Consider the following 22141-nt stretch of genomic DNA (forward strand, 5'->3'; position numbering starts at 1 on the left):
GCGGCCGGGCAAGGCGGAAGTGACGCCAGACTGGGGGCCGAAGGAGGCGGGGAAAAGGGCCCGGAAGGGGGCAGTTCCGGCTCCGAGGGGGCGGGGCGAGGGCGGGAAGGAGAGGGGCTGGCGCCGCAGGTCGCTTCCAGAAGGCTGGGGAGGGAATGAGAGGAGGACTCGGGGCGTGCGCAGGTGAGCAGTCGCGGGGCCGGCGGCGGGAGGCCGGCCGGGGGCCGAGGGGGGTTCGAGGGCGAGCTGGGGGCCCTCTGAGCCGGACGTGGCTCTGCAGGCCGGGCGGTGAGGGGCGACGGCAGAAGCGGCCCGGTGCCCGGGCTGAGAGGGGGAGGGGTCTGGGGGCGGATCCGGCCTGGGCTGTCCCGGGCAGCTTAGACCCCGACCCCGGAACGGGCGCTCGGACGCCGCCGGCTCTACGGGGAGGGCTGCAGCCCCTCTCGAGCATCCCTGTCCCCCCGTATTGGCCGGTGCCCATAGTCAGCAAGTTATTCGTCGCCCGCCTCATTCAGGTATTGTTTTCCGGAGCTTCAGCTTCGCTACTGTCTGTCTAGAGGCTTGCAGTTTCCAAAGCGCTTTATTTATCCTGCGTGTGCTGCGCCAGCGACCAAGACACTTGAGCTTTCTATGCATTTGTGGGCAGAACTGCTCTCTCTGATCGATACCAGGATCTTCCGACCCCGCGGAAACCTGGGCAAAGTACTTGTGCGGTCTGGGAATCTGCGCAGCCGTGTTCCTGCCTTTTAGAAGGCAACTCCTGCAGAGGCGGAGCCGGCTCTTAACTTGGTCCACCCACGAGAAGGCCTGCGTGCCGGTGTTCCGTGGCCCGGAAGCCAAGTGTCCTGGGTTAGAATCCCGCCCCTGGCGCTCATTAGCCGAGCCCCCTCGAAGCGGCCGCTGCCATCTCGGAGTCTTCGCCAACTGTGAGCACATTAGTAATATCTTATCTCCAAATATTGTTGGGAAACTTAAACGATATCCGTAGGGAACCAGCGGAGTCCCGATATATCCAGTTTAATCAAGAATAGTGAATTAAACCCGCCTTTCGCTTTATCAGTCGGACTCCTGTCTGTCTTGGTTATTCCGGGGGAACAAAGGAAGTACCCTTTTAAAACTCAAGCAGACTGGGTGTTTTGTCTTGTAACCTGTCAGAGGAAACAGACTGTAATAAGCTTACTGGAAAGTCTTGTGGAGTTTGTCACTAAGCAGTTCTAGTATTCGGAGTGTAGAAAGTTTAATTAAAGTTGTAAATTTTATTAGCCGTCCGGTTTTGCTTAAATTATTTGGTATTTCTACCAAATAATTGAGTCTGTCACCTCATTAGAAGAGAGCTTAAAAGTGGGGATGTTTGTCTCAAGGCCCCGTTCAGTAAGATTTAGTAAATGATTTTAAATTTGCCAACACTTTGTTGATTTATCCTATCTGTGGGTAAAAAGGTTCATGGTTAGTTAATAAATGAAACTGTCGAAAGAAAAAAAAATAGTGAATTAAGACGACCGGGTTAAGAAAATTTTGTTTGTATGCTGATAACTTTCACCAGTGCCTTAGAAATACTGACACAGCCCACAAGTGTTGGCAGATGGAGAAAGCTCTGGTTCCCCTTTCCACAGTCACCTTTTCATTTTGGAACCAGGGTGCTTTCCACTGTACGTAGGTGCTGGGATTGTTGCTACCCCTCATTCTCTGTAGACTTGTCCCAAGCATTCTTGGTAACTTCAGTTCCCTTGCTCTTCATGCATGTTTAAATGTTTGTTAAGGGTCCTTTGAATGAAAGTCTCCACAGTTGGTGATGTGAAAAAGGTAAAGAGGAATTCAAGGAGCTTATGTTCTATAGTGAAGGGGTCACTCCTTTATTCAGTAACTGTTTACTGATTGCCTGCTATGTGCCAGGGATTGTTCTAGGTACTGGGAATACAGCAGTGACCAGATTAAGTCCCTGCCCTCATGGAGTGCTTACATTTTATTGAAGGGAGGGGAAACAAACAGTAATCAGACGTGTCATATGCTGTGTGGTGATAAGTGCTGTAGAAAAAAAAATAAAGTAATATAAAGGGAATGGAGAGCAGAGAGATTTGCCACTTTTATATAGGGGATAAAGGAAGGCCTCTCTTGTTTAATAGGTGACATTTTAACAGAGACTTAGGGGAAGCTGGGGAGCAAGGCAAGTGAATACCTGCAAGAGTTTTCTAGGCAGGGGGGACAGCAGAACGCAAGGCCTATGACAAGAGCATGCTTAGCGAGTTCAAGGAAGGTCAGGAGGGAGTGAAGGAAAGAGGAGAAGCTGGGGGTTTGCGGGGGGAGGGGTCATATAGGGCCTTGTAGGACACTATAAGGACTTTGCCTTTTTATTCAGTCGGTGAATGGGTTTGAGGAAAGCAGTGCCATAATCTGGCCAACATTTTTACAGGATCATGCCAACTGCTGTGTTGAGAATAGACTTTTGTGGAGGTGAGAGGACCAAAGGAGAAAAGGCAAGACCAGTTAGAAAGATATTGCAATAATACAGGCAGAGATGACAGTGGCTTGGACTAGAGTGATAGAAGTGAAGATGGGAAAAAGCAGTTGGATTCTGGATATAGTTGGAAGATAATAAGCCATGTTTATGAATAATTATAACGCTTAGCATAAAAGGAGTGTAAACAAAGTGGTATGAAACTGGGATCCAATCTGGCAGGGAATTAGACTAGACCTTGGGAGGTTTGAACCAGACTTTTGATGAATGAGTACAGCTGACTTCTGTTCAAGTTGAAATGTTAAGTAAGTGATTTCTTTTGGAATATAGAATTACATTCAGACTGTCCATAGAATGTGTGAAATTTCAAACATCAGAAAAGGGAAATAAAAATTAGAAGATTTTGTAGAAACAAACATGCTCCCTTCACAGTCTTAAGTGTGTTGCCGGGTACGTTTTATGCTTTCTAGGAGAAATTCAGCATAAATTGTTAAGGTTTGGGATCTGTCATTATTATACCTCTAGCTCAAATAGGGTACAGACTCATCCTAACAGCTTTTTGTGTTTTATCAAAGACAAAGTACTATCACAAAATTTTAACAGCTAACATTAATTAAGGGAGGATGATGAAGGTAATTACCAACCAAACATTGTCAACTTCCAAAAAATTCTAGAAAAGATTTGAAATGACAGGTTAGAGGCTATATACCAGAGGCTGAATGGGTCATGTCAAAAAATCATCCATGAAAGAAATCCATGTTAACATGTGAAATAAAAGAAAAGCTGAGATGTTGTTGTCCTTCTAAGACTTGTGCCTGAGGTAACAGGAATAAGATAATAGTGTTCCTGTGTCTCATGCTTCTCAGAGCCGTGAAAGGCCGCAGCTGCAGCCGCTCCACATACTGTAAAGAGCATGGAACTTGGAGTCAAAGGGCTTAGGTCAGAGGTTAGTCTTTCTTCTTTAAAGATATTTAAATACCCTATTTTTAACAATTAGCAGATAATATTTCTTGAGCTTATTGCGTGTCCAGCACCATGCTAAGCGTTTTCCATATATTCACTCATTTAGTTCTCTCGGGATCCCGTTAAGGTAGATGCTCTTGTTGGCTTCATTTTAGGGAGGCGGAATGTGTGACTAGAGGGATTAAGATATCTTACTCCAAGTCGCAGAGTAAGTGGCAGAGCTGAGATTCTAGCCCCGATCAGTCTGTTCAAAGAGCCCTTTAACCATCGCACCATATGGCCACTTCTTATTCACGTTGACAGGATTTTCCAGACTGCGATGTATGATACAAATAAAAGTACAGTTGACCCTTGAACAACGCTGGGGTTAAGGACGCCAACCCCCCCAAAACTGAAAATCCATGTATAACTTATAGTCAGCCCTGTATATACGCAGTTCCACATCCGCCAATTCAATCAACATGGATAGTGTAATACTGTAGTATTTACTATTGAAAAAAATCTATGCATAAGTGGACCTGTGCAGTTCAAACCTGTGTTGTTCAAAGGTCAGCTGTAATCATCATAAAGATATTACATTTTAACCCTCAGCTGACTGTTGTAATGGCAACTGAAAAATCGAACTTTCTTTCAAAATGTAAATTTGACATCTGTATACTGCTCTTGAAATCATTCTGGCTCTGTTCTTTTGCCATGCTGTAGACACGCAGACAGTCGTATGTCTTTCTCTGCCCATTCTTTTGTCATCAAGGACAAATCTAGTCTTTTGCTAGCTCTTTTTTTTTTTTTTTTTTTTTTTTTTTTTGCGGTACGCGGGCCTCTCACTGCTGTGGCCTCTCCCGTGGCGGAGCACAGGCTCCGGACGCGCAGGCTCAGCGGCCATGGCTCACGGGCCCAGCCGCTCTGCGGCATGTGGGATCCTCCCGGACCGGGGCACGAACCCATGTCCCCTGCATCGGCAGGCGGACTCTCAATCACTGCGCCACCAGGGAAGCCCGGCTAGCTCTTTAATGCTGTAAATTTGTGATGAAACAAAACAAAGTCTACTAAATTAAGAAGTAGAGAGTAAAGAATTCAGTGAACAATATCTTGACAACTAGTTTCATGAATTCTCCCCAAACCACTAACACTGTCCAAAAATTATACCAACAGATGAAGTAAGAGCGGTTCCTAAATAATTTATGGATGATGTTATAAGGAATCATTTGGAAACTTTGCAAGGTGATGCAATCTACCAGAATAACGAAAAGCAACCATACGGTATTCCAATTTTTGAAGGTGCTGGCAACAGAATATTGCTCAGAGTCTGGTAGAGAGCCAATTTAGAGTTTAAATGGAAAACAAAGAGGTTTTCTATTTCATATCTCTTTAGATATTGATTTATGTTGGTTAGAATGTACCTTATATTAAATATAATACCAAGTCCTCTGTATAACCTAGTGGGTTATATAGAAACAAAAAACTAATTCCTGGAGTTATTTTGGTTTTAGTTCTTAAGCATTCAATTTTTTAGTCTTAGAATCTCATTTACTATTTCTGGTTTCAAAGGAAAGATTGTTTACAGCGTTGTAGTGTTCTTGCCTATTTTTTACAGTTTAAAAGACTTCTCCAGGAGTACCCTTCTAGTTGCCAGATGGGATTCTGCCCGATTCATGAACTGCCTAATAAAGCCAATTAAATCTTTAAAAAAAAAAAAAGACTTCTCAAATGAACATCATATATTTCTTCACCGTCACCTTCCTCTTTAATCAGCTGAAGCACAATACAATTCTGGTGGCTTGATTTGTTATTACTAGGTTGTGTATGTGTGTCTGTTGAAAGTGGGGTGCAGAGTAATTTTATAAGTCAGTGTACAAATGGAAAGATAAGCCCTTTTTATTTGAATTACAAATAATGTATGTTTTTAATGCTGCAAATGATTCTGATTTAAAATTTTTAATTTCAAAATAAGCATCTCAGAGCTATTGAAAACATTAAATGTTATGTGTTACAGAAAATAATGTTTAAACTAGCTTTAGCTTCACCTGAATTCTAAATATTGCGAATTAGTCAACTTTATTCATCTTCACTTTCAAAACAGTAGTTTGAAATGCAGATAAATTCAAAGCTCTCATTTCATTTGAAACTGAAGCTGCTAGTTAATTTAACTGTCTTAGGACTTCCCTGGTGGTGCAGTGGTTAAGAATCTGCCTGCCAGTGCAGGAGACACGGGTTCGATCCCTAGTCTGGCAAGATTCCACATGCCAAGGAGCGACTGAGCCCGTGTGCCACAACTACTGAGCCTGCACTGTAGAGCCCACGAGCCACAACTGCTGAGCCCACGCACCACAACTACTGAGCCCATGCCCCACAACTATTGAAGCCCGTGTGCCTAGAGCCCAGGCTCCACAACAGAGAAGCCACTGCAACAAGAAGCCAGCGCACCGCAACAAAGAGTAGCCCCCGCTCGCCACAACTAGAGAAAGCCCACACACAGCAACGAAGACCCAATGCAGCCAAAAAAAAGAAAAAAAAAACACTAAGTAGTCAGGCTTCTCTAAGAAGAAAAATGTTTCTGCTTCCTACACCTCATACTTTCTAATACATCACATTTTTTTAAAGTTTTTTTGTCTTATTACAAACATAATATATTTTTCTGCCATAGAAAATTAGAATATAAAAAATTAAGAAATAGAGAATGAAGGACTTAGTAATCAATATCTTGATAACCAGTTTCATGAATCCTCCAAAAACACTAACACAGCCCCCAAATTATACCAGAAGTAAGAGCTATCAAAAATTACCTTAACTTTTAATAAAGAGCATTATTATAACCGAAGTGGGAAGAGCTATAAAGACTTAGAGAAGGTCCAACCCAGTACTAACATTCCACTCTTCCACCAGCTCCAGCCTCTGCCTATTAACTTTATACCTCCAGACCCAGTGCCTGGAATTTTCAGCTTTTTAAGTTAATTCCTTGAGTTAAAGCAGTCCTTCTCTTACTTATTTTTCACTCATATATTTCAGTCAGAGGCAAAGGAAACCCTAGAGGTGGGGAAACATAACCTAAAGAGGACATGGCTTGAGGCTGCCATTTGCTTTAAAATTGTATGTAATTTTGCATCGTACTTCATAATATTGTTACTCTAGCAGTGATGTGTATTTTCCAGGAGTGTCTATCATGTTTATCCTGTAGCTTTGTATGCCCCGTGTCACAGAGCTGAGTACTACAGCTTGAGAAGCAGAAAATTAGTATTTTCCTTTGGTTTATTTGCTCAGAAAGTATTCAGTGAAGACCTGCTTTATGCCAGACACTGTGCTGGTGATATGGACACCACAGACCTTCATTTGCAGTGAGGTATGATAAGTACAGAAGTATCAAAACAAATTCTAAGGAAGGAGGATATAGTGATTAACTCTACCTTGAGATCAGATACAGAATCCTGAAACAGATGTGTCCAAACTGAATTTGGAAGGATTAGAAGTCTGAAAGTAGTGTCAAAATATGATTTTTTAAGTTAAAAACGTGAGTCTTGGGCTTCCCTGGTGGCGCAGTGGTTGAGAGTCCGCCTGCCGATGCAGGGGACGCAGGTTCGTGCCCCGGTCCGGGAAGATCCCGCATGCCACGGAGCGGTTAGGCCCGTGAGCCATGGCCACTGAGCCTGCGCGTCCGGAGCCTGTGCTCCGCAACGGGAGAGGCCACAACAGTGAGAGGCCCGCATACCGCAAAAAAATAAAAAAAAAATAATAATAATAAAAACGTGAGTCTTATACAAGCATATAGTAAGCATGTGTCAAAAATGTATTTAACTCATTAATGAAAGAACCAACAAGATGGTGCAGTTGATTCAAAGTAATATAGGAGAGGCCAAAATCAATGAAAGAAAAACTGATGAAATAAGATTTCAAAATTAGCTGAAAACTGGTTAATAAGCTTTCCACTTCTGGCTAAGATAGAGTAACAGGGACCAGATTTACCCTTCCACCTGAAACAACAAAAAAAGTGGGCAAAAATACATGAAACAATGGTTTTAAGACTTTGGACATTAGGCAGTGGAGGACAGTGATCCCTGAGACAAGATGCAAACTGTTGCCCCAGATTATTGCCTGGAGAGAATTTCTAGGCATGGCCTTGGGAGGAGAAACCCAGGTAGAACTAGCAGTCTACCTGAATTGAGGATAAGAAGCTAGGATTCCAGGAAGGCCAAGGCAGCTAGGACAGAGTACTAGAAGGTAGAGAGCTTCTTAGAGCCGTGGATAAATACAGAGGATACCCCTCCAGTCTGCAGCTGAATACTGATCAACACATAGTTGTGAGGAAACTCCCCAGGGCTGGGGAAGAGATTACCCAAAAGAATTAGAGGAATTTTCAGAGCTCAAACAGGACCAGTGATAGTTCCAGTTCCTCTCACCCAGAATGAAAAATCTCATAATTCATAGGCCATCCAGTAGAGTGCTCAGAAAGGTTTTGCCTCTGTAGTTGGGAAAAAATTAACCAGAGACTAAATGAGTTTTGATACTGCCTTAAAAAGCCTAAAAGCAAGACCTGAAAGGATCAAGCTTTTCCCAGATAACTACATCCCAGGGCAGTACTCAATAATATTTATAGGAATATAAAAATATCAAGCACCATGCAAAGTAAAATCCACACAGTCTGGCATCCAGTCAAAAAATGTCAGGCATGCACGTGGAGCAGCTGGGCCTGTGGGCCATGGCCGCTGGGCCTGTGAGTCCGGGGCCTGTGCTCCACAGTGGGAGAGGCCACAACAGTGAGAGGCCCACGTACCACCAAAAAAAAAAAAAAAAAAAAAATCAGGTATGCAAAGAAGCAGTATGCAACCCATAACGATTAGAATAATCTATCAATTGAAACTAACCCAGAAATAACAGTGACATTAAAACATTTATTATAATTATTCCATATGTTTAAAAAAAATAGAGAAAAGATTGAGCAAATGAAGTAGAGACATGAAAAATATGTTTTTAAAAGAAGAACCCAAGTATAAGAGATTAGATACAGCAAAGAAAAGATTAGAAAATAACTTTAAATAGCAATAGAAACTATTCAAAGTGAAACACAAAGAGGAAAAGAGTGAAAAAATGAGCATAGGGGTAGGACAACTTCACTTGGACTAATATTCATGAAATTGGACTCCCCAGAGAGAGGAGAGACAAATGTTAGAAGAAATAATGACCAAAATTTTTCCAAATTTGCTAGAATCTATGAACCCACAGATGCAAGAGGCTCAATGAACCCCAAGCAAAAGAAACATGAAGAAAAACTACACCAAGAGGAGCAAAGATAACAATGACATCAGATTTCTCATGGGAAACAGTGCGAATAAGATGATGGTAGAGAAACATCTTTGATTTTTTTCTTGAAGGAAACATTTTTTCTTGAAAGAAAAAAAGTCAGCCTAAGATTCTATACCCAGCAAAAATATCTTTTAAAAATGAAAGTGAGGCTTCCCTGGTGGCACAGTGGTTAAGAATCTGCCTGCCAATGCAGGGGACACGGGTTCGAGCCCTGGTCCAGGAAGATCCCACATGCCGTGGAGCAGCTAAGCCCATGTGTCACAACTGCTGAGCCTGCGCTCTAGAGCCCACGAGCCACAACTTCTGAGCCTGCGTGCTACAACTACTGAAGCCCGTGTGCCTAGAGCCTGTGCTCTTCAACAAGAGAAGCCACTGCAATGAGAAGCCCGCACGCTGCAATGAAGAGTAGCCCCTGCTTGCCGCCACTAAAGAAAGCCTGCGCACAGCAACAAAGACCCAGTGCAGCCAAAAATAAATAAATAAAATAAGTTTATTTAAAAAAATGAAAGTGATAGGAAGACTTGTTCAGACATAGAAAAGCTGAAAGAGTTCGTCAACAGCAGAACTACACTACAGGAAATGTTTAAGGAAATCATCAGGCAGAAGAAAAATTATACAGATCATAGATACACAAAGAAATGAGGACCATCAGAAATAGTAACCATATGGTTAAATATAAAATGCATTTTTCTTATTACCTAAGTCTTTTTGAAAAGTAACTGGCTATTTAAAGCAAAAATAATGGGAATTCCCTGGTGGCCTAGTGGTTACAATTCCAGCCTTTCACTGCTGTGGCCTGGGTTCAATCCCTGGTCAGGGAACTGAGATCCCACGAGCCATGACGTGTGGCCGAAAAACGAACAAAAAAACACTGTTAAAAATAATAATAAAGCAAAAATAACATGTATTATGAAGTTTCTAACATACGTAGAAGTAAAATGTATGACAAAAATAGCACAAAGACTGTATAATATACTCTTGTAAGGTTCTTATATTATGCATGAAGTGGTATAAGAACACTTGAAGGTGTGATAAATTAAAGATGTATACTATAAACTCTAAAGCAACCACCAAAAACCTTCAACAAAGAGTCAATAAGCCACCAAAGGATGTAAAAAAGAATCCTAAAAAGTGGTCAGTCCGGGGCTTCTTTGGTGGCGCAGTGGTTGAGAGTCCGCCTGCCGATGCAGGGGACACGGGTTCATGTCCTGGTTTGGGAAGATCCCACATGCCGCGGAGCGGCTGGGCCAGTGAGCCATGGCCGCTGGGCCTGCGCATCCGGAGCCTGTGCTCCGCAACGGGAGAGGCCACAACAGTGAGCGGCCCACATACCACAAAAAAAAAAAAAGGTGGTCAGTCTAAAAGTAGGCAGAAAAATAAGGAAAAGGGAATAAAGTACAGATGGGACAAATAGAAAACAAACAGCAAGATAGTAACCACATCAATCATAGTAATCATATCAATAATCATAGTAATCATATTAAACATAAATGGTCTAAACACTCCAATTAAAAGGTAGAGATTATCAGATCGGATGAAAAAGCAGGACCAAACTATATACTGCCTACAAGGAACCTACTTTAACTATAAAGACATTGCTCTTCCCATTCTCAAGAGCTTAAAACAGCCTATGGTATCAAAATGAAATTCTTTTGTCTGGGTATTAGCACCTTGTCACATTGGGCCATTCCTGTCTGTTATTCTCTTAGCATTTTCCTTGTAGTAGACTACCTAGTCTAGTTTCCTTACAATTCCTGCCACACCCTGGACCTTGTTTATGCATTGTTCCCTCTGAAGAACCCTTCACAACTCTCAAGTCTTCTCTGCTTATCCATAACTTTTCATCTGTGCTCATTCAAGCCCGATTTTGACTGACCTGTTCCATGAGTCAAGCCCCATAGTAACTAACAATTATGTCATAAATCATGGACTGTCAGAGCTCTCAAGAACAATAAAGGATTTCCCATTCATTCCCCCTTATTCTGTAAGTGAGAAAACCAGTGAGGTTACATGGCCAGCCCAGGTTTACACAAGTTTAGTGGTAAGCTTGTAGTAGGACCAAGACATACTGTTTTCTCTAATCATACATTTTTTTATGTTATGATGCATGTGCATGGCATTAATATTTGTGTACGTATTTCATGTGCCTGTCTTATTTCCCAAATTAGGCTGTAAACTACTACCAGTAAGCATACTTAATTCGTGTTCTGATGCTTAGAAAAGTGCTGGATATATAAACTTAGAGTCTAAATTGAAAAGATGAAAAAATAGAAGTAATTCATTGGTTTTTACCAGTGAAACACTGACAGTTAATTTCCCTCCATAGATTAGCTAAGATTCAAAATAGATTTTCTAACATACCTATTTCCAAATCTTGGTACTCATATAAAATAAGCTGAATTTAGTACCTTTATATCCATTGATTTTTTTCAACAATAATATAAACTCAGTTCATTATATTATCCACAAGTATTCACAAAGGTCTAGTCCTGTGCTATGTGATACAGTAGCCACTAGCTTTTTAAATTTAAATGAATGAAAATTAAATAAAATTTGAAATTCAATTCCTCAGTCACTCTAGCGAAACTTCAAGTGCTTAATAGCCACATGTTTCTAGTAGCTACTGTATTGGACAGCATAGATAAAGAACATTTCCATCATTGCACAGAGTTCTACTGGTCTAAAATTTCTCATACAATGATAAGTTGTTTTGCCTACAGAAGAATCCAGGGATTTTTACAGGAATCACATTGATGAGTCAACCATTCTGATAACCTGACAGCATCTCTCATGTTTCATTAGTAATTTTAGCAGTTGGCCCTTCACCAACAGGGACGTATATGTCCCCATCCTCAATGGTGCAGGCTTCTACAGTTGGGTACACAAGATAATCCATTGAGAAGAAGAAAATCAGCTTATATTTCATATTTTACCTTCTCTTTAAATTCATATTTATGTGTTTTGATATGCTGATTGTGATATTATATGTAAGTAAATATACATATGATGAGGTATCTGCTCAAAATATTTTTAGTTATGGGGATGAATAATCAAAATATAGAAACCACTCCTCTAGTGCCCCATTGGTAAGGCTACCCAGTTGCTCCCTGCTTTGCTTTTGTAGCTCCTTTCATCACACACTGAATTCATGTTTTTTGGCTCTGTGTTCATACACCTCAAAAGAGGATCTGATTGGATGAGCCAGTCACCATCCAGAATCGGGTAGTTGGACAGAGCTCTTGATTCAAGACGATTCTTAAACCCCTCGCCAGCCTCGAAATGGTGACTTTAATTAAAACACCCAAACCCAGTTCATTTCACTGTATCACGGTGCTGGAGTTACAGAATACAAATCATGAAACCTGTAACTAAGGAATCTTTCCAAAGAAGGCAGTGAGCTTGACAAGTATGCTGGACCTCCTTTTAAAAGTAAATTATGACTGTTCCAAAAAGGAGAGTCAGAAAATGAAGTCTCTTTGACTACCTTTATACTCCTTTCCCTGCTGATAGGATATGGACACTGGTGGGCAGAATAATGACCCCCGCAAAGATGTCCATGTCCTAATTCCCAGAAACTGTGAATGTATTATCAATACCTTATATGGCAAAAGGAATTTTGCAGGTTCAAGTTAAGGACCAGATGGGGAAATTATCCTGGAATGTTCAAGTGGGTCCAATATAATCAATCACAAAGGTCCTTACAAAAGGGAGTGCAGGTGCCAAGAGTCAGAAAAAGGAGATAATGTGACCACAGAACCAGAGATTGGAGTGATGTGCTTTGAAGGTGGAGGAAGAAGGGACCATGAGCCAAGGAATGCGGGAGACTTCTAGAAGCTAGAGAGCCAAGGAAACAGATTCTCCCCTGAAGGCTCCAAAAGGAATGCAGCCTTGCTAACACCTTGATTTTAGATTTCTCACATCCAGAATTGTAAGAAAATTAATTCGTGTTATTTTAAGCCACTAAGTTTGTGGTAATTTGTTACAGCAGCAATAGGAAACTAATACACATGTTGATACTCACATTCTACAAAGCTTTTATTAAGCACTTTCTACATGACAGGCACAAAAATATCATGGTTCCATTTTTTTTAAACCTCTTAAAGCTGTTGAAGAGCTAGATTAATGAGTGCTTTTTATTTTGGGTAGACTCCTAATTCAGTATGCTTTCAGTTGCCAGTAAAATAATGAATTTATTGGCTGCAATAACTGAAAAGTGCAAAGGTTGGGCAGTTGTCAGGGCTTGGGCTTCATTTCTCTGTGAATCTCTTGGCTCTGTTTTCCCATTGTCAGCATCATCCTTGAGTTTCCTGCACCTTGGGATGGCTACCAGGGACAGCCGGGGCTGGCTGTGTGCTGTAAACTATTCTGCATTAAAGTGACTAGAAAAGGGACTTCCCTGGTGGTCCAGTGGTAAAGAATCCGCCTTCCAGTGCTGGGGACATGGGTTCGATCCTTGGTCAGGGAACTGAGATCTCACATGCCACGGGGCAACTAAGCCCGCACGCCACAACTACTGAGCTCGCATGCCTCAATGAGAGAGCCTGTGTGCTGTAAACCACAGAGTGCATGCACTCTGGACCCCGTGTACCACAACTACAGAGCCCATGTGCCCTGAAGCCTGCGCGCCACAACTAAAGAGAGAAAACCCGCATGCCACAATTAGAGAGAAGCCCGTGCTGCAACAAAAGATCCCGCATGCCTCAAGACCATGGGTGCTGCAACTAAAAGCTGATGCAGCAAAACATAAATAAGTAAATAATTTTTAAAAAAAATAAAATAACTAGGAAGAATTCGGTGTATTGATAAGTTCAGGACAGTCTTCAATTGGATTTGGGGTCAATCTCACGCAAATTGCTTGGTTACTTTACTCAATAGGGGAAGGGGGGACTTCCCCGGCAGTCCAGTGGTTAAGACTCTACCTTCCAATGCAGGAGGCGTGGGTTCAGTCCCTGGTTGGGGAACTAAGATCCCACATGCTGTGGGGTACAGCCAAAAACTTAAAAAAAAAAAAAAAATAGAGGAAGGGGAGGTATTATGATTCCTCTTGGAAAATCTGGGTCTGTGTGCTGTTAGGAAGGGGAAAGGATACTGATAAATAATCAAGAGCTTGTCATACCAACAAAAGATAATTGTAATAATACCTTAAAATAATGACAGCTTAAAATGTTAACTTGTATAATGCTTCAGTACTAAAATCTATCAATTCTTATATATCATCAAAGGTTCTAGATGTGTCTGCTATTTAATGCATCATTCAAAAGCATTTCAGAGAAAAACCTGCAAGTTCACAGTCTCAGGAAAGGTGCCTTTCTCTTTTTTTGCCCCTTGGTGCTAACTACTACACACAGTTTGATGACCTGCTTTACTGACCTGTGAGGATTTCTTATATTCTAGTATTGGATTCTTTGGCTTATCATATCACTATGGTCCTAGTTGCAATGAATTAGGCTCTTTCTTTAAAAGCTTGACTCTTGTCAAGTTTTCTCATATAAACATCTTTTTCATGTAACAGTTACTATTTCTGTCATCTGTAGTTAAGGTACTTGATTACTTGAGCAAAGTAAAGATGTTTGGCATTCAGGATGTTAAGAGATTTATGGTAGACAGTCACATTTCAAAATCTTCAAAACTGACTCTGTAAAAAATTAAAATGGTCTCTTTTCTTGTACATAAAACCAAGTGTAATATTAAGGAATATAATGATTATTTCTAGAGAAGGTAGAAATTTTTAGAAAATCAAATATTTTCACTTCCATGTATACTAAGTCAACATTAGATTTCAGTTACCTGACACATTCCTCCAGCAATAATTGATAAATTTATAATTAACTTGTATTGTTAGTAGTGAGTGACTAATCCTATAAAGTGCTGTGGGAGACAAGATAAAGGACCCTTAAAACGTATCATTGGTTGAAATAGGATTGGAGGATTATATTATTTGTACCAGTTTGCTGTGTAGTTTTTTGAAAGAGCTTTACATAGTTTATCATAAGTTGCCTTTAGCAAATACTTTTGACTTGTATAATGTGCAAATGACTTGCAGCTATAGGAACTCTAGCACCTTAAGATTTTTGCTAATAATTCAGATCATTGGCTGTACAGTAGAATCACCCAGAAACTCTGAAAAAATACCCAGAAAAATCTCCCAGAGCTTTTGATTCAGTTTCTCAGATGGGGTTTGTGGCCACAATTGAGAACCACTAATTTAAAGGATTTTGAACATCACACAGATAGGGCACAAGTTGGTAACTTTAGAAAAAGGGATGGAATTTGTAAGGTAATAGACAAACAGTACAAATAACTGTTCATAACGAGTTGAACAGTCGTCCTACATTTAGGACAGTGGGTGCTTAATCCATATCAGAGAAATGAAATCTTAATTTACTTGTAAAGCCTACAGGTAAAAAGAAAGTATATCTTATTCTGAAAAGCTGTTTTTACATTCCAAAGCAGTCTCACATTTATTAACTTTTCCCATCCATACATTTAGAATTTTTAACAATACTCAACTGCTCCCCCAGTCACAGAAGAGAAGCAAGAACTACATAGCAGACTCGCAGGAATATTGGGTCAAATTAGCACGAGAAATAATATTTTTCAGAGTATAATATGTGAGCCAGTTCAAGTAAATAGTAAAAAGAGTTATTCAGTAAGTGGTGTTGGGACAATAGGCTATCCACTTGGAAAATAAAGCTACACAGAATAAATTCCAGACAGATCGAAGAGTTAAATATAGAGATAGAGAATGAGAATTCAAAAGATAATTTAGAGCATTTTAAAATGTAATCGTGGAATGGGGAAGATTGCCTCTCAGGCAAAACCCCAAATCGAGAAGTCATAAAAGGAACTATTGAGGGTGTAGGTAAAGACTGAAACTTTGATTTCACACAACTTAGTTCATTTCTATTTGTTTTTTTTAATAGCTGTATGATCTTGGAACTAAAAATATCCTATAAATACCCAAAGGTTGTTTAATCAAGGATATACATATTCAAACAATGAGACATCATTCTTTGCCTCTCAAGTTGGCAAATGTTAAAAAGGATTGGAAAGGGTGTGGTGAAAAAGAGCACAGTCCTTCATATTCTGTTGGTGGCATATCAATCCGTACAGCCTTTTTTGAAGGGTGACTCAGCAGTATCTATTAAAAGTTAAAATGAGTATGTACTTTGACTCAGCAATTCCAGTTCTAAATATCTATCCTAGAAAAATAATAATACCTTTAAAAAGAAGTAGGTACTAGGATTTTTACATTGGCATTGTTTGAAATAGCTAAAAACTGATATTCTGAATTCCCCAATGTGGGGATTAATCTTTTGAGGAGAAGTGGAGAACAAGAGTTTTTTGTTTTTTGGGTTTTTTTAAATCTATAGGTGTCTGTAATTTTGCTGTGAAAAACTACTGAAAATGGTTTCAGGCAATGTTTTCTCTAAAAGTTGTTAACTCATTAATGTTTTCCAATTAGTAGCAGTTGTAAGGCATAACTGCTTTTAATCAAACATTAGTATGTGGAGTGTCTTTCTATAAGCCAGTTTTATATCCAGACTTTTGCAGAATGGAAACAGACTGTAATCCCATGGAGCTGAGCAGTGTGTCAGGATTTGAAGAAGATGCAGAACTTAATGGCTTTGAAGGAACTGATATGAAAGACATGAGACTGGAAGCTGAAGCAGTCGTAAATGATGTTCTCTTTGCTGTTAACACCATGTTTGTCTCAAAAACCCTGCGCTGTGCGGACGATGTGGCCTATATCAATGTGGAAACAAGAGAAAGGAATAGATACTGCCTGGAGCTCACTGAAGCCGGGCTCAGGGTAAGTCATTTTCTCTTTAGGAAAAAAAAAAAAAAATGACATCTTTACCACTTAATCAAAAAGGGCCGGGAGTCAGGGAGTGGGAAAGAGTGTTAGAGGAGAACTTGACACTCAGTAGCTTCTAAGTTTTTTTAAGGAAAGCTTTTTTCCCTAGGAATTTTTATTAATACTAAAGTCTTTCAGCCAACATGGGAAAATTGGATTGTTTGAAAAAGAAAAAACAGATTTGATTTGCAGAGTATTTTGTTGTAACCATCACCCCCCAGATTAACTTATTTCTTATCTCTAGCTAAATATGTTTACCAGAATTATGCATTCTTTGCATTGGATGAGTTTTGCAGCCATTGTGTTGAATATTTTCCCACCTCTTATAAATGTCTCTTCTATTGAAACAACATACTTGAGGGAATTCCCTGGAGGTCCAGTGGTTAGAACTCCGTACTTTCATTGCCAAGGGCCCAGGTTCAACCCCTGGTCAGGGAATTAAGATCCCACAGGCCGTGCGACACAGCCAAAATAAATAAATAACCTTCTGTCTTGGTCAAAAATCTCTGACTTTTCTGTTTCTTTATCTGTTAAAGATAGTTCTCCCAAAGATACGCAGTATCATAAAGTAGCGCACAGGGTTTAAGCAAGTAAAAATGTCATGTGATACATTAAACAAGCACATGAACATCTCTTTATTTCACTAGATTCAATTTACCTAAGATGTATGTGATCGTGTGTTCTGTGTATCCCTTGATACAGGATCACTTATATTGAAGCCGATTGCAAGGCCAGCATCGTCACTACCCTGAGTTCCCCAACAGCTGAGGCTTGGCTTTGGCAGTAGTCCCGGAATTAACTAATCTTTGCGCTCCCCTTCCTAAATTTGTACCAAAAACTGGCAATCTTTAGAAGTGGATGTTAAATAGAAATAGGCAAATCGAAAGTAGAGATAAATGACCCCAGGTAAATTAATTCTGTCTGACACTGTTTAATTCTGGTGAGGTAGGAAAGGTTCTAATGAGAGTCAGGTCTTACATGTGAATTTGAGTGACCTTGGGTGAGTCAGTCAACCTGAGTCCCTACTTCTCTATAAGTTGGAGATTTAAAAAAAAAAAAAAAACTGAAAAGGATTTGGGGGATGGTTATGTGAATAAAGTTTGCAGAAAGATCTGGATCAGTTACAAAACCGGGCATGTAAGTACTCAAATATTTATTTTTTCAGTCTGATTCAGTTGACATTTATTGAGTAACCCTCCTGTGTCAGGAGTTAGAAATCAAACCATGCGAATAAGACATGATCCCTGTCCCCAGGTAGACCACAGTCTAGTGGGGATAAGAGAGGGGCAAACAAAATTGTAATATGTTGTAGAAAGTGCTGGGACAGAGCATGGTCCCGAAGTAGTGCAATAACAACAACTCTGCTTCTGTTTCTAGCATAAACTTGCATCTCTTATGGCTTGAATAGATGTCATAAAATGTGGGGTTCCTACGGGGAATTCACAAGCTTTAATGAAGTCAGCAAAACCTAAGTTGATTTTGCCCTACACTGTGCTGGTGAACCATGATATAGGTCTTATAATCTTGTTGAAGAAAAAAGCTTTAGCTGTGTTTAAGGGGAAAAAACACACAGAGAAGCACACGGAATAACATTCCCTTTTATCTCAGAGTTGAGCAGATAAGTAATGTATTAGTAATGAAAGTGGCATTTCAGATAACTAATTATAAAGCAGAATTAAAACTTTAAATAAATTTTAGAATTCTTTATACAAAGTCCAAATCACATAAATTATGATAAAAATATGGACAAATAATACTGTAGTAATAATAAGTATAATTATTTATTATAGTACCTTTATAAAAAGACCCTCAATATATGTGGAATTAAATAGAAGCATGGGGACTTCCCTGGCGGTCCAGTGGTTAAGACTCCGTGCTTCCAATGCAGGGGGCACGGGTTCATTCCCTGGTCAGGGAACTAAGATCCCATATGCCGTGTGGTGCAGCCAAAAAAAAACCCAAAATAAATAGAAGTATGTTTTAGACCATGAAAATGAAATACTATTTTTGTACAGCTTTTTAAATTCTTCCTGTATTTTACATTCCTATAGGATCAAGAGTAGGTAAAACAGACCTTTTAAATTTTGAGAAAAAAATTACAACGAGAGCATTTTGCTGGTGGTGTTCCTGTATGTTATGAATTGCTTAAACATTACAGGTTGTATTAAAAATATGTGTATTCTAACTATTGATGGAGAAACACATAATGTCAGAGAATGACCCATGTAAAAACTTGGGGGTTTTTTTGCTTTCTGTACCAAGATGAAATCTGATTATTTATACACTACTGCATTTCTCTTGTAGGTGGTAGGTTATGCTTTCGACCAGGTGGATGATCATTTACAGACTCCCTACCATGAAACAGTCTACTCCTTGTTGGATACACTTAGTCCTGCCTACCGGGAAGCATTTGGAAATGCACTCCTTCAAAGACTGGAAGCTTTGAAAAGGGATGGACAGTCATGACTAAGTTTTTTCCTGTTAAGAGAGGCCGCTGCTGGTACACAATGTTGACCTAAAGCTTGAAATTCTTCCAGCTGGTCATAGTAGAAAATGCATCTTTGATTTTGTGTCTTTATCATTTTTTGCTTCACATTTAGGCTTTTGATTGAGAACTTTATTGACTAATGAATTGTCTTTCTTAGTTTGTGATTCATTAAGGAAATCCTGAGGCCATTGCTGTGACACCGTCATTAAGACATTCAAATTTCTTCATATAGGATCTCTGGCATTCTGAAAACCTAATCAGTATTTCATTCTCTTATTGCAGGACTTTGATGCTGCCAGCACTCTCTCTTACATAGGAAATTCTAGATTTGCACAGTAATATAGGAAATAAACTAACTTCAAACTTTGATTCAGCTTGCTAAATCAGGGGTTTGCTACTAGCTTGGACTGACTTTGTAGTAATTATTTTGCTACTAGCCTTATTGGAAACAAATTATCAACTAGTTTCCCCTGCACAGTTTTTGAAATTCACTGCTTCATGTAATCTATTTATATGATTAATATGGACTGATAAAGATGAATTAATTCTATATTACGTAGCTAGTATTACGTGAAGAACAGGTACTGAAATAGCACTGTATTCCTGTTTGCAACAGCCAGCCAAGTAAGAGGACAAACCGTTAGCAAATGAATGCAACAATTACTTGTTTCCAAGATATTTAAGCACATAAGCAAAAGGAACAGGCTCCATTCTTTTCCTAACAAAAAGCATCTTCAGTGTGTGTGATTTAAAAGAAAAAAGACTCTGATTTCCTAGAAAACAATATTTTGGCCTGTGTTGATTCTTATTATGAATGTTTGTTTACATAATGTACAGTATATATTCAGAAAGTATTTTTGCTTCAACGTTTCCTTTCTATGAGTAGCGCTTTGGTATTCCCACAGCACCCCTCCTTCCCCAACAGATGTACAGTGTTCTGTCTGAATGCTAAATCTGCAGTGTCATATGAGTGCATCGTATTCGTTTGAAACCAAAGGATGAATGAAGCATTCAGAGACTTAATATTTGAAAAACGGAGACTCTGTATTTTATATTTTATTACAGGTACTAATATTTATAAAAATAAACTATACCATGCTGCTACATGTTTTCAAGTACATGTTGAATAATAAGGACTGGGGAGTTGTTTTTTTAATACTAGTCTAAAGCAGCAACTATAGAAATGTTGAACTAAAATTCCACATCTGGACACACCTTCATAATTTGTCATTTGAAGACTTTTTAAAATCATTATTAAATAATAGGTACTTTTAGGCTCTGAAGATCATATAGACCAGAGCAAGTTAAAGTTTGGTTTGGGTCACTATTCATTATCAGAGTTTATTGGAATGCTTAAATTATGTTTGATAAATGAGCATTCATCCTCAGCTTTATTTTCAGATGCTGAAGTGTTTGGGTAATGAAGTCTAACTTCAGGTTGAACTTTCTCATGCTTAATCTCAGGCTAAATGTAAAGGATATTTGTAAAGTCTGAATAAAATTCTGTTTACTAATTTTGAGTTAAGTATGAAGAAAAGTGATTGTATGTTTAAAAATTGAAAGCATTCATTTTGTGATAAATGTTTGATTCCGAGAGATTCCGTTTCCATTTTTGAATTCTGTATTGTTCCATTTCGGTGTGAAGTGATTTGCTCTTTTTATTACTCGGAAAGAGCAACAGAGAGAGAAGACGTTAATAGAACCACACATATCAAGACCTCCACTAGGTATGAAAACCTTCATTTTACCTAGATTTTTAAAAGAATTTAACCAGATAAATTAAGTCTTGATTTCACTTCCAAAAGAAAAAGAAAAAAAGAACCTCCAAATAAGTAGCTCTTATAAGTCAGTAAGAAAAAAATGAGAATAAGGGGCAAATAATATGATCAACTCAGAAAAATATACAAATGTCCAGTAACCACTTGAAGGATGTTCGACCAGACCAGTAATTCAAGAAAGGAAAATAGGCTTAGCTATGTTGAGCCATTTTACCTAATAATTTAATAGTTTCTCTTATTTAAATATAATGATATCAATAAAGATTTAGTGAGAGGCATAGTTACACTCTATTGGAATATACATTGGTGAAACCTTTCTGGAAAATAGTGGTAATAAAGCCTTTACAAAGCTTATAACTTCTGTGCTGGTAATAGCCTAGAAATCTAGCATAGTGACATGATTCAGCAGAAGATATACAACAAGGATGTCATTTTTGCTAATGAAAAATTGAAAAGGCTCTAAAAAGTGGTTAAGTTATGCCAGATCCTCTTGATAGAAAAATATGCAGCCATTAAAATTGGAGAAAATTATACTACAGGAAAAAAAGGGATTTAAAACTACATCATGGGGCTTCCCTGGTGGCGCAGTGGTTGGGAGTCTGCCTGCCGATGCAGGGGACACGGGTTCATGCCCTGGTCTGGGAGGATCCCACGTGCCGCGGAGCGGCTGGGCCCGTGAGCCATGGCCACTGAGCCTGCGCGTCCGGAGCCTGTGCTCCACAACGGGAGAGGCCACAACAGTGAGAAGCCCGCATTCCGCAAAAAAAAAACAAAACAAAAAAAAAAAACTACATCTTGAAAAATAATCTTATATGTAACAGAAGGAAAAATGAAATAAAATACCCTACAATGTTAATATAGTAGCCATCACTAGGTGGTAAGATAAGTAATTTTCATTTTCTTTTTCATATTTTCTACATTAGCTTTTCTATACTAATTAGAGAAGGGAAATGCAATAGATAACGGTGTTCAAACCAGCTGAAGAACATCCCTTTCTAGCAAAAGCACCAATCTGTGCTGAGCTGTGCCTGCTCCCAGGGTCCTTGAAGCGGCAGTATGATTATGAAGAGGATGCACACCTCATTTCCCACAATGACACTTCCCACTTTTCCTCCAGGTCCAGAATCAATCATTACACATCCCACACAGCTAATCAGCAGCTCCTGGGGTACTGAGCATTCATTCGCTTCTCCCATCACAGCACTATTCTCTCGCCAGTGTTCAAAAACACGAAATGTGTGGTTTGATTGTTAAGGGGGAACAGGGTAGGAAAACAGATTCTGATACGTGCCTCGTTGACTTAA

General features: G+C 39.5%; 1 protein-coding gene across 3 annotated transcripts; it reads left to right on the top strand.

Annotated features, from left to right (window-relative positions):
- Positions 1–109: 109 nt before the first annotated feature.
- GSKIP (GSK3B interacting protein) lies at positions 110–20653 on the top strand. Of its 3 annotated transcripts, none has more exons than XM_081229140.1 (3): positions 110–183; positions 16258–16526; positions 18876–20653. In XM_081229140.1, the coding sequence occupies exons 1-3, from the start codon at positions 156–158 to the stop codon at positions 19035–19037; spliced, it is 459 nt and encodes a 152-aa protein (XP_081085266.1). In that variant the 5' UTR covers positions 110–155; the 3' UTR covers positions 19038–20653. The 3 variants fall into 3 exon arrangements, with proteins under 3 accessions (XP_081085266.1, XP_081085267.1, XP_081085268.1); XM_081229141.1 differs by lacking the exon at positions 110–183 and adding an exon at positions 387–515; XM_081229142.1 differs by lacking the exon at positions 110–183 and adding an exon at positions 704–926.
- The last annotated feature ends 1488 nt before the right edge of the window (positions 20654–22141 follow it).

The sequence above is a fragment of the Mesoplodon bidens genome (genome assembly GCF_964165515.1).
Source record: "Mesoplodon bidens genome assembly, chromosome: 3".
Lineage (NCBI taxonomy): Eukaryota > Metazoa > Chordata > Mammalia > Artiodactyla > Ziphiidae > Mesoplodon > Mesoplodon bidens.

What these genes read in the sequence shown, in the direction of transcription:
- GSKIP (XM_081229140.1), top strand. Translation starts at nt 156, where the DNA reads ATGAGAGGAGGACTCGGGGCGTGCGCAG. An exon ending in AGGACTCGGGGCGTGCGCAG is followed by an intron (nt 184 to 16,257) that starts GTGAGCAGTCGC and finishes TTTTATATCCAG; the next exon opens with ACTTTTGCAGAATGGAAACA. An exon ending in TCACTGAAGCCGGGCTCAGG is followed by an intron (nt 16,527 to 18,875) that starts GTAAGTCATTTT and finishes TTTCTCTTGTAG; the next exon opens with GTGGTAGGTTATGCTTTCGA.